Source organism: Theileria annulata, chromosome 1 (assembly GCF_000003225.4).
Source record: "Theileria annulata chromosome 1, complete sequence, *** SEQUENCING IN PROGRESS ***".
Taxonomy (NCBI): domain Eukaryota; phylum Apicomplexa; class Aconoidasida; order Piroplasmida; family Theileriidae; genus Theileria; species Theileria annulata.
The window spans coordinates 1073007-1086284 of NC_011129.2; the positions used below are offsets into that span (position 1 = coordinate 1073007).

The 13278-nt window shown below is 35.0% G+C and overlaps 4 protein-coding genes across 4 annotated transcripts; 3 read left to right on the forward strand and 1 right to left on the reverse strand.

The window, feature by feature from the left end:
• Nucleotides 1-32: 32 nt before the first annotated feature.
• Nucleotides 33-593, reverse strand: TA06705 (uncharacterized protein; the record flags this gene model as incomplete). Its single annotated transcript, XM_948961.1, has 2 exons — nt 33-214; nt 287-593. 2 exons carry the CDS (start codon nt 591-593, stop codon nt 33-35), a joined length of 489 nt encoding a protein of 162 aa, XP_954054.1.
• A 74-nt stretch (nt 594-667) lies between these two features.
• Nucleotides 668-8784, forward strand: TA06700 (amine oxidase (flavin-containing); the record flags this gene model as incomplete). Its single annotated transcript, XM_948962.1, has 5 exons — nt 668-3828; nt 3868-4055; nt 4160-4288; nt 4413-7607; nt 7673-8784. 5 exons carry the CDS (start codon nt 668-670, stop codon nt 8782-8784), a joined length of 7785 nt encoding a protein of 2594 aa, XP_954055.1.
• Nucleotides 8785-9068: 284 nt separating this feature from the next.
• TA06695 (DNA replication licensing factor (MCM5)) lies at nt 9069-11819 on the forward strand (the record flags this gene model as incomplete). Its single annotated transcript, XM_948963.1, has 10 exons — nt 9069-9452; nt 9494-9819; nt 9852-9924; nt 9995-10072; nt 10130-10295; nt 10325-10430; nt 10462-10667; nt 10766-11165; nt 11195-11288; nt 11340-11819. 10 exons carry the CDS (start codon nt 9069-9071, stop codon nt 11817-11819), a joined length of 2313 nt encoding a protein of 770 aa, XP_954056.1.
• An 829-nt stretch (nt 11820-12648) lies between these two features.
• On the forward strand, nt 12649-13128 carry TA06690 (ubiquitin, putative; the record flags this gene model as incomplete). The annotated part of the gene is made up of 1 exon (XM_948964.1): nt 12649-13128. The coding sequence occupies one exon, from the start codon at nt 12649-12651 to the stop codon at nt 13126-13128; it is 480 nt and encodes a 159-aa protein (XP_954057.1).
• Nucleotides 13129-13278: the final 150 nt, after the last annotated feature.

A 13278-nucleotide genomic window follows, 5' to 3' on the forward strand; every position in this document is an offset into this window, starting at 1 on the left:
TGTAGTAAATCTAACACATAAATTGAAAAATGTTAAAGATTAGATAAAAGTGATTTTTTAATTAACTTGTCGAAATCTGTGGAGTCGATTCTAGAACCCACAACATAGGTAGGGTTTACGATAATCAAGTTGGTCAGAATATCAATGTAAATAAACTTGAGAGTGTCCTCTAAACTTGGAACATCGCACGAAGTAAAGCATACTAATTTGTAACCTAATTGAATATATATAATTGGTAGAGTGAGATTAAATATAGAATATAAAAGTTAGAAGAATAGAGTTTAACCTGTGATTGTCTCGAAATAATGTATTTTATATTCATGTGTAGTACAAGAGTTGAAATAAGAGGTAGATAAACCTTTGAAGCCGTTAATCTCATTGATTTCACAAATAGTTTTACTAAATGATTTTAGACCATTCAGAAAGCCAATCAATAACTTCTCATAAGTCTTGTATCCATCGACATCTGAGGAATTATGAGATGTGGTGGAATGTGTTAAATTTTCAATGGCGTTTTTTACATTATTATTATATAAATTTGAATAAATTAATTTAAACCGGTAAAATATGTAAAAACTATAAATTTCAACCATCTAGAGAGATAAAAATACAAAGTAAATCAGATTTCAAACCCCCATCTCAACAAAGATGAACAAATCCAAAGAACATGAAGTATAAGGAGGTAACCGATGATCTGTATTTTTCTTTCGAGTATTTTATGTTTTCAAACTTGACAAAGATCATAACAAACAATAAAAAATGCCAAGTATGTAACATAAGCACTTCCATTGCCTTTATTTACAAAAATATAACCTTTTATGCCCATTCTGAGTGTTTATCTTTACATTTTTTTCATCAGTTTTTTAATTTAATCAATGAATCTCAAAATAAAGGGATTAATGACACCCAATTGGATAGTTCGTTGGGATCTTCCAGAAGCAATAGAGGCTTGGTACCCTCTACAAACTCCGTAAACGAAATTACATTAAATGGTAAACAGAATGACTCAAATTTGAACACATCTGGCGATTCTAAAACCAAAAATACACAAAATGGTCTATGCACAGATGAGAAAAGGTATGGAAAAGTAAGCCTGCACATCCTATATGATGCCAAGATAAGTATGGAAGGTGAAGAGAAAATATGCTATTCATGCGGAGGAACGGATGTTTACTTCAAATGCCTAGTGAAAAACTGCAAAAACTATATGCACTTCAATTGTTCAGGAAACGGCTACATCATCATTTACTCAAATTACTCGCAATTTAACCCACAATACATGACAAATGGAAGTGAATCAGGACTAACAAGTAGACAGATGCAGAACAGTAAGGAGAAATTGATTAGTTACCGATTTCTGCTCTGTTATAATCACGTAAAGAATGAAATCATTGCACATATCAAGCAACTCTTTTTGAACCAGCTGTACAATATCACTGAGTTCAACGTGCAGAATCACATCCACAAACCAACAATTAAACCGGCAACGAACAAGAAACAGAATAAGTTTAACGCTGTTTCAGTCCAAAGCACAACCACAAGTTCATTTGCCCCAGGATCCAGCCCTGTCACCGGCTCTGCACCTCATCCACCAAGACCACACCCGGTTGGATTGAGCACGAATGTGGCTATAAATAACATAATTTATGAGTACAACATTTATAAAAAGTCGAACATAATCAAGAACAATAAGCCGATTAACATTAACCATTTCAACATTCTCTTCATCCCAATCTATACACATCGCAACACAAATACACAGACAACACAAATACTAAATTCCAACATATCGAACACTTCTGATTCATACACTTCAAACAAACATTTGTCAAGCGCCCATGGTGCTCCATATACACCGCAACCTGAAGAATGTTATTCGGATATAATTGAGGATTTAAAGTCGCTCCTGAACGCAGAAAATGGATCGATGCTCAACGTCAACGAGTTAAAAAAGTTGGTTATTAACTCAGAGTATGGACTGCAGAACATTGTGAATGTTATAAGGCAGCTTCTATACCCAAACACAGCCCCAAAGCTGCCACCTCAGTATTCTGGAACCAACACTCTACTGGAGGACAAAATATACAACCTTGTGTATAAAAAACCGAAGTTCGTATTACTCAAACTCTATAACAAGTACATTTGGATGTCAATTATTAAACTGTACAATAATAAATATAAATTTGAAAAGCATGTTATCCTTCACTATTTGTCAATAAGCCAAATGGAGTACATTTACCTCAAGTACATAGTAAATTCAATTTACTTCTTCAATACACATACGCTAAATCCAATTAATGGGTTAAACGGCGATAATATAACCAATGGCTCTGGCGTCAGTACAACTAATCCCGCCAACAGATCAGGATCAAACAGTAATATCTTGTTCATGTATACTAGAAAGTCTGAAAATGACACAATTCACGAAGATATGGAAGAAGAAGGAAATAGCAGAATTGTAAGCCTGTACGGTTATAACTGGAGCATTAACCCGTCTGCAGGTCTGGGTACAGACGACACTGAAGACGAGGATGAAAATTCTGAGATCCACGAAAACGGCTTCGTTGAGAGGCAGATAACTTGCATAGTGAGGTCACTAAAGTTGATAAAGAATGAGATTGAGAAGCATAAAGTTGCAATGAATGAGAGGATAAGCAATGAAAAGTACAAGAGCTTAATATACAATAAGGCTGAAACAAACTACTACATTAACCTCTCAAATGTTCTTTTCCACTACAACAAGTTTCTATTCTCAATCAAAAAGCTAATTCTACACTACAATAACGTCGGTTTGGACGAAGATGAGGAACTTGATAGACTTAAAGCGTTTGATGGAAGAAGTGACCCGGGAGATTCATCTGATAATTTAGATGGTAGTGATAGGCGTGGGTCTGATGTTTTGGACGAAAGTGTTAAACTAAACTATAATGATAACATAAACCTGGAGTATTGCTCAGTGTGTTTGTTGAGTGAGTTGAGTCACAAGAACATACTCTTACAGTGCCAGAAATGTTTCATAAGAGTCCACTACAACTGCTATAACCCTACCGTAAATAATTCGAATAACTCTGTCTCTAATAACAACACCTCTTGCATACCCTCGTATGGCAGTGTTGGAGCTCCGACAAATGACAATACTAACAACCAAGTGGGTGAAAGTGTTTTCTTCTGTGACCCTTGTTTGATGGAGAGGAAATTCGAGAATAATTATAACACTGCGATTTGTGTATCTTGTCTATCCTCTGGAGGTGCAATGAAGATTATCTACGTCAACAACAACGCTAAGTATATACACCTTGTGTGCCTCGCATTCATCATGCCAAGTGTCACATATAACTTCCAGACCAACCATTTCTCACTAACATCAACCAGCTCGTTCACAAACATGAAAGTCTGCTCGATATGCAACGTTTTGGGAGGAATTCAGATACAGTGTTGTTCAACCCAAGGATTATATCAACCGGATTTCGACAGCACACAACCTGATAATTCCCCTAATCAAACCTATACTGAACTAAACGGAGTGGATAATTTACGGCCAACTAAGGAAAGTAAGGCTGAGAATAAAATGGAGTTGGACCAGAAACTTGATGGACTAGGAGAAATGAAGATTGCGGAAGTAAGGTTTAATGAGGGTGGAACTGCCGAAAAGTGTGATATGAGTTTTCATCCAATGTGTTGTCTGTTGAGTGGTTGTTATATAAAGTACTCTAATTTAAACAATATAAATATGTACAAACTGAATAACACCATCAATACCAACCTTCTCCAGTACCTGATGCTCAAGCCGTTTTGTATTAAACATACTACACAATCATTCACAAACAAGTATTTTTCAAATTAATTTAATAATTTATTTTATTTTAGGTTTCTAAACGAACAATGTGTAAAGAGAAGCTATGCATATACGCATTATATGTACCACCCTGACGGGTTTAAGAGTAAAAAGAATTATTTATCTCTACCAATAGAACCGATTTACTCTCCAGTCACAATAACCAAAAATGGACCAATAAAATCACAACCTAAATTGATAAGTAATAATATATACAACTGTAAGTCTATATTCACTATGTCGCTCGTCAAATTAATCAATCTTTCATTTACACATCACAGAATTTATCTCAAATTTATATGTAATTTAATAAACAATTTATAGATGAGTTGATGAATAAGAAGATGAAGTACAATGAACCCTATTTAATATCTGTAATTTACGGTTTGCCAAGAGGTTTATCGGGCGATGTATCAAAATACGGAATTTACTCAATTACACAATATCTAACCAGTATTCCCCATACACATTAATTTATAATTATATTTTACATGCTAATTATACGTTTTTGCGGGAGAATCTAAATGGTAACCCGAGCCGAGTCAAGTAGGTCGCAGAACTAATAACAATTATGTAGATTCATTAACTGAAGACGAACAATATCGCTGGCTGTTCTTATATTTAACATTAACAGATAAACAAAGAATAGAATTGCATAGTACAATAAATAACAATTATGGTAAACCTTTCAAAGTAAATGTGAACCCAAAGTTCAGAGTCACTTACATAGATTATTATAAAAAGTGTAAAAACATATCCAACTCAATTATTGATACATACGAAAAAATTCTAAATAGATTCGAGAATGATAAAATTGAATACGAATCCTATGATAAAGTCCAAGGTAATTATAATTTGTACATTAATAAAGAAAACTTATTAAATGTCCTGATTCAACTTAAAAAAAGATTCAATGTGCCAAATATTCGGCCAATTTGGAATAAAATTGGGATTTCTGTCAAACTACGTGTAATTCTGGATCCATTACCATCGTACGATGCAGAATTTAATGATAAAGAAGGCATTATTAACAAGGAAACATATAGTAATGATGAACCTTCTGTATTACAAGAAAACCCAGACCAATTATTAAATGAAGATGTTACTGAAAAAGTAAAAAAACTAGCCAGAGAAAAAAAATATGATGCCAATTTTGTTATCACTGACGGAACTCTAAACAGCTGTTACAGGAAATTAGTACAATTGAGAAATAGTTTTTACAAGGATGTTATCAGAAACATAGAGGTGGGGGAAAAAATTAAGGAAACATTCCTAGATCGCTTGAAAACACAACCGCAATATTTTCAAAACGAAGATCAACCGAACGTTAAAAACAGCCCGCGTTTCATAAAATATTTAAATATACTAAAGTACAAACTTAATCAGAACTTTATTACATCTAGGAATAGGTATTATATCCTGTTTGAAGCTACACACGATTTTCCAAATGGGACATATCTTACAGTTTCAGGAGGTATATTTCCGGGTAAACCAAAGTCACCAAAAACCTCACCCATTCCCGCTAAGAAAAACTCAAAAAGATGGAATATGGCAAGATTAAAAAGGTGTATAATTGATGATCCACCAATATTGCCGTATTGCACATTTAACAATGTTGGAACTGAAACCGAAGGAGATAAAGCTGATGAGGACGGACCTGATATTTCTGGACCCGATTATAGAAGTTATTCTGATATCGTAGACGGCTCAAAGTATGAAGTTGTAATAGTAGGAGGTGGAGTAGGAGGACTGGCAGCATTCAATTACCTAAAGTCTAAAAACGTAAACGTAGTGTGCCTGGAGGCTAGAAACAGAATTGGGGGTAGGACCTTCACTACATACTTTAACAAAAACGTAAATAACTCAGGAGAACAAATTAACGTGGACCTAGGACCAAATTATCTCCACTGCAATAATTACATCATTAAGAACTCCAAGAACGATAAGACACAAATTTCCTTTAATTACAAGAATGACACTAGTTTTAACTCACAGGTTACCGACTCACCAAATCCTGATCAAAATGAAATTGAGAACACAGTAAGCCTAGTTCACGAAGTGTACAATCCTTACAAAGACATACGTAATAAGAGAAAGTACAATAAATCAATACTTGGTGTTACTAATTATATAAAACCGCTAGTGGGTGACTTGAGCGGATACTCAAACTGGGAGCCAACAGTGTATACCAACTGGTATAACCATAAAAACGGTAATAAAATCAATTTCGGATCAGTAGCTAAGACTAATTTCATAGTTGATAAAATCATTGTTCACTCTAACCAACTGTTTCATCAATTACATGATAATCATTCATTTTTTAAAAAATACATATACAAAGGTGTCAATGATAATTTATTAACTGATGGTAGCTCAAATGGTAAAGAACAAGTTGAAGTCATTGAACCTGAAAATTATGTTGATTCCCAAACTTTAATTGCAGATTCTGATAATAAAGAATGGTACGTTAAGGAGGTTGAAAACAACAAAGTGTTGGAAATGAATGAAATCAAGAGTCTGTGGGACGTGTATTATACTGTGTATAGAAATATAATCGAAGAATTCAAAAGAAATAATATTACCATCAGTAAAGAAGAACAATCACTATTGTTCAACATTATCCAATCAAGATTAGGCTACAATTCAGATCTAAGAGAAACATGTATCTCTATGTGTAAGCTGCCCATCTCCATATCACATAACAGTCACGTAGTGTCTTCATCTTTACAGAATTTGGACCCTTCACAGACAAATTTACTAAAAAGACTTAATAAAGATGATCCATTGGTTAATTCAGTATGTGACGACAATTGTTCTAGCACAACCAGCACCACAGCTAACTGTAGTAGTTTTAGTGTTAGCCCAAATGAGACTACTACGATCCAGTGTAATGAGGATACAGGATTGGATAAAAGTAGTTTGGACTTGTATAAAAAGAGGATAAAACTGGTTTATAATAGGCTGACGACGCTCAATATAGAGAAGTTCCAGGGGAATTCAGACTCTGATAAGCTGGTTATAGACGGCTGGGAGTGGCTATTTAGGTATTTGGTTGGAAATGACAAGAAATTTATATACCTAAACACACTGGTTACCCAAATTGAGTTGAGAAAAGATAATGTTGGGGACTTGAAAAGGGAGGAAAAGATTGTAGATTCATTGGAGTCCGAAGGTTATGATGTAAAATTGGTGTTAAAAAATAGTGATAACGTTGTAGAATCGAGTTCAATGATTGGTACAGCTATTAATCAAGATACCAAGTGTGTGTATAGTAAATATGTGATAATGACCGTGCCAATAAACCTGCTGAATGAGATAAGTTTCGAGCCTAAGTTGAGTGAAAGTAGAGTTAAAAGTATGAGTAACTATAGCATGGGATACCATAACAAGATAGTGATGCGCTTTAAGCCTAGCGATATCTTCTGGCCAAGGAATGAAATGCAGTTTAACTCACTGGACCACAGGTTCCAGTTTTTAAATTTACACTGTTACGGGAAGAAAGGATGTATCCTGGCACATTCATTTCCGCCTTTCAGCAAAAATTTCGATAAAATGTCCAAGGCTTCTTTACTGAAACTATGCCTTAAACTATTACACAGGATCTTCAATGTCAAGAGGAAAGTGTACCCAGTTGAGGCCTTTGTAACTAACTGGAAAGGTGACAGATACTCAAAGGGTAGTTATTCATACCCAAAAGTTTCAGCAAACGATGAAGATATCATACACCTCAAGTCGCCCTATCCAACAGATGATCCAAAGATTCTTTTCTCAGGTAGTTTTATTCTTGTTAATTTGATTTAGGTGAATATATCAGTAACTCATACTACCAATGCATAGACGGGACCTTTGATACCTCAATAAGAGCAGCAGAAGATATATACAACATTGGCTTGAATAAAAATGTTGCTGATAAAAGCTGTAAGTCTGATTCAGTTGATGTGATTGGAGACGAAGTTAAGAGAAATCTGAAGAAAGAGATTGAAGATAATGAGAATATGGAATATAGTCTGGACAATATACTTAATAATAGATATAGTGACAACTACGTTGGGATCCCAATACCGTTACCAAGTAGAAACCTCTTGGGTTATTATTTGACTGATGGTTCTGATGAGTTGATTTCAGACGATAATATGTACCTAGATAACAGTATTTTGAACGATTACTACACAAATTATAACTTAGTTGAAGGTAAGAGCCTGGATTTCAACAGTAATTATAAAAAAATCAACAATGACAGTGTCTGTGGTCAAACAGAAGTCTTTAATTTTTTAAGTAGTGATACTGATATCAGTTCTTGTGATGGTTCAGAACAGGTAGATGAAAATCAAATGTGTAAGAGAGTGTGTAAACAGAACTTAGAAGAGTATGAACTGGAGTTATTGCTAATTATAAAGTTGATGTTTAGTGAAAGTGAGATAAGTATCGGTAAGATGTTGAGCAATTATGATAAAATTAATAAAATTAAAACACACCTGCAAAACGGGAATTATAACAATAAATATATTTATTACTCGAAAGTAATTATCGAAGCGCTTTTGTACACTACCTATTACATGGAGTATGGCACCGTTGGAGAAAAGGAATGTGATACACGTAAAAATGTAGATACTAATATAGCTGAAGTCGTTGAAGGGTTAGAGAAAAGGAGTGAAAAGGAGGTTGAAATGAGGAATCAGAACTTCTCAACTGAGATGTTAAAGAATACATGTAAATTATTAGGCTTGTGGTATGATTTCCTTTGCTATTATTGTCAAAGAGGAGGGGAAGTGTTGCTATGCGATTCACTGAGCTGTAGCAAGATCTGGCACTATAATTGTATACCGGAAGAGTTTAGACCAGACAACGTCGCAGGTGCAGAAAGTGAGAGGGAAAAGTGGTTGTGTCCAATATGTAAAAAGTGTAAAATAGAGGTAAGAGAAAATAATATTAATAATAAAATATTTTAGAGAGGAGAGAATAGCGCATCTCTGGATGTACAAAGGTACTGGATCAGAAGAGCATATTGTTGGAGGGTCAAAGCAGTCATATCAATCTCGCTAAAAATTTATCAAAGAATACAACAATTATTGTATAATTATTAATTTTATACTATAAAATTTACTAAAAATATATGTGTCTGCCAGTTGGTAAATAATGTGTATATTGGGAGTACGACACACAACAACCCAATTGCGAAAGAATAGCAGAATGCTAGAATTAATTTTTAATATTTACTCTAAAATTAAACAAAATGCTTGGACTGCAGGAAGGAAGAGTATATAATACCAATGTGTCAAGAGGACTCGGCGACGAGTACCTAAAACTGCCAAACAAGCTACCTTCCTTGGATAATGTTTACACATACTTCAGTTCGTTCCTAAACGCCTATTCCTCAACGTCTCTGCAACAAGGCAAACTTAAAAGAACACTTTTGGAGAATTTAAAAAACAATAATTACCTGTTGGAGTTGAAATTGGAAGATCTGTTCCATTTTCAAAATGTGATGGACACAACTTCAGAAAGAGAGGAGGAATCAATTACAAAACAGCTGAGAGAAGCTAATAATGAAGATGTCAACTCGAATAATAGAAATTCGGAAAAATTACCTCCATTTTACGTCCACGAGTTGGCCAAGGTAACTAAAATAAATGAGATCTAAAATATATTTTATCTTAGGTTTTGACACAAAGACCATTGATATACCTTTCCACCATAGAGAAGGTGTGCTATGACGTGTGCAAGATGAACATGGACTACGAAGATGAGAAGTTTAACTTTATTCAAATTAACCTGCTCAACAACTACGCGAGCCCTACGCCTATCAGATCATTGTTGTCTGACAAGCAGGAAACTTTTGTGGTAGTTCCTGGGATTATAGTGCAGGCGAATAGAACACAGCACAAGATGAGGGTGTGTACAATCCAGTGCCGTTACTGCGGACATAAAATGATAATTGAGGTTCCACTGTGGATCTCAAGGCCCCAAATACCCAAAACGTGCAGGTAACAATTTTCTAAGTATATAAATTTATCAGATATTCTTCAACAATGAAGACCATGGGAGAGAACATACATGTGGACCAACAGTTGGGATGTCATTCAGTACAGGTAAATGTCTATCCAGAATATAAAAATAAAATTTTTACAAAATATGTAAATAAATAAAATCAATTTATAGAATCCATATGTGATTATTGTAAACGAGTGTCAATTTGTGGACGTTCAGCTATTGAAAATGCAAGAACTAGCAGAAGATGTGAGTCTAGACTTGATTTGCATACACTAACTTTTCAATTGTGCATAAATATTTTAGGTGCCGACTGGTGATATGCCAAGACACTTGCAATTGAATGTGACTCGATACTTGTGTGACAAGGTTATTCCAGGTGACCGTATATATGCGCACGGTGTGCTAACGTCATATAATAATAGCCCAAATAGCCACACTGACATAAACAGCTCGTATTTGCATGTTCTAGGTACTTTGTTCACTCATAAGATTTTTCAGGGATTCAAAAACTGAACGTAAACGAGACTTATGAATTTGACATTGACGAGGGAAACGACCTTTTACTTCTGGCTTCGCAGCCTGACATACACACAAAGATCTTCAAGTATTTTTTACACCGTTAACACAATTTTTAGTTCAATAGCTCCTAGCATCTACGGACTGGACGATGTCAAGAAGGCTTGCGCTTGCGCTTTATTTGGGGGGACAAGGAAAGAGGTTGGGAATGGAGCCAAGATTCGAGGTGATATTAACATCTTGATTCTCGGAGACCCTTCAATTGCTAAATCGCAAATTCTCAAGTTCATTGACTTCATCGCTCCAATCTCAATTTACACCTCGGGTACTTTCATGCCGTAGATCATTCAATATACCTATTTATAATAAATAATTACATACTGAAGAATTATACTAATTATATACTAATATAATAAAATCTAGGAAAGGGAAGTAGCGCTGCGGGTTTAACAGCTGCTGTTGTTAGGGATAGTATGGGCGTGTTTTCATTGGAGGGAGGAGCCATGGTTCTGGCAGATGGAGGTGTGGTTTGCATAGACGAGTTTGACAAGATGAGGCCAGACGATGCTGTTGCCATCCATGAGGCCATGGAGCAGCAGACGATATCAATTTCAAAGGCTGGAATCACGACAATCCTGAACACGAGATGCTCAGTGATAGCAGCAGCAAATCCAAACCTAGGTAATTTCACAACTCAAATTAAATTAGATATTTCTATTGATTTAAATTTTAATTTTTTAATTTTAAATTTAATTTTAGGATCTTATAATAATTATCAAGATAATAATGAACAACATGACTTCAAGACAACGATACTGTCAAGGTAACGGCAAAGTTTATAATTTAGTGTAGATTTGACTTAATTTTCATGTTAAAAGATAACGAGGATATAAACCACGATAAATTACTCTGTAAACACATCCTATCACTGCATAATAACCAGAATGTAAGCCCATATTAGTTAATACTCCAAACACTTTACTAAGTAATGTTTTAGAAGCAAAACGTGGTAGGCCCAATAAGCAATAACAAGCTGAGGAGATTTATCCAGTACAGCAAGCAAGTAGTCTCGCCAATACTGTCAAATGAGGCGAAAGATAGCCTGAGGAACTTTTACGTCCAGAAACGTAAAGAATACAGAGAAGATAAGAGGTCCTCGACGAAAAAGATACCAATAACGCTGAGACAGCTAGAATCATTAGTAAGAGTATCTGAGAGCCTTGCAAGGATGGAACTGTCGCCAATAGCCTCAGAAAAACACGTTCAAATGGCAATTCAGCTGTTCATAGTCTCAACAGGAGAAGCAATGAAGAGCACACTGAACGTGGATAATATGTCATTGGATGATCAGCACAAGATTAAGTTGAGCGAGGAATTGATTTTAAATATAGTGAAAAAGGGCCAGAGGACGACAAGAAGGTTCATAATCAAGGAACTCCAAAAGCAGTACATCAACATGGTGTACATTCAACAGTAAGTAAATAGTCACTAGATTTCGCTGAATTCAATTAATCTTTACCTAGGGCAATTAACATACTGATTAAAAAGGGCGTGCTCCAAGAAAGAGGAGATCTATCACTGAGAAGGTGTAACTAATGTTTTAATTTTCAGTACATGTGTATATATTACATATTTCTAAAAGAAGACTGTGTAAAAGAAAAAACAAACATAAGATCTAGAAAATACAAATGAAAGGAAAAAAGGTGAAGTAAAAGGTACCTAAGGTGGGACAGGGTGTAAGGGGTAGAAAGAGAAAGAGAGACTTGGGAGGCGAAGCGTGGTGTGGATCTGAGGGAGACGAAAGGTTAGGGTACACATTAAAGAAATATACAAAAAACAAAGTAAAATTTGGGAAAATAGGAGAAAACAAGCGAAGGTGCCATTAGTATGGTGCAGTGACCGCCCCATTAGACGTCCAAAGTGGCCAGAGTCACTGCGAATTACTTTAATTTGGACTAGACTCGTACAAAACTCCCGCCGAATTTTCCCGAAACCAAAGACTAAGTTTACTTAGTATATCAAAATCAAAAAATTAATTGCTACAAGGTCTGGATCATAACAAAATAGATGCCCAGATCACATTTGTAATATTGTATCACAGAACTTTATATTAAATTTTAAATTCTTTTTATAATATATCGTGTGAAATTTTTTGCATCCATTTTAAACTATTTCACCTTCAAATCTCAACTCTATCCCGCTTGCTTTTGGTGAAGCATAAACAATTTAACCGAATCTCCAAGATTAACGGACCGTTTGTAAAGTTATTGAGACACTAATAAAATCTTTTTCTACGATAAGCGAATATGCAGATTTTCGTCAAAACTTTAACTGGAAAGACTATAACTCTTGAAGTTGAGCCTAGCGATACGATAGAGAATGTTAAGGCTAAGATTCAGGATAAGGAAGGTATTCCTCCAGACCAACAAAGATTAATATTTGCTGGGAAGCAATTAGAAGACGGTAGGACCTTGAGCGACTACAATATCCAAAAGGAAAGCACACTTCACTTAGTTTTGAGATTAAGAGGAGGTATGCAGATTTTCGTCAAAACTTTAACTGGAAAGACTATAACTCTTGAAGTTGAGCCTAGCGACACGATAGAGAATGTTAAGGCTAAGATTCAGGATAAGGAAGGTATTCCTCCAGACCAACAAAGATTAATATTTGCTGGGAAGCAATTAGAAGACGGTAGGACCTTGAGCGACTACAATATCCAAAAGGAAAGCACACTTCACTTAGTTTTGAGATTAAGAGGAGGAAAAGTTAAAGTTACCGACTACTAACCTGAATCAACCTTTTTAAAATTAAAAACGAGAAGGATTTTTAATTTTAAAAATCAATGTAGTTTTATGTAATTTTAACTCTTTTTAATATATTCATACCCTGTATGCACCATTACCCAATTCTGTTCATATTTATGTTAATATTTGGAT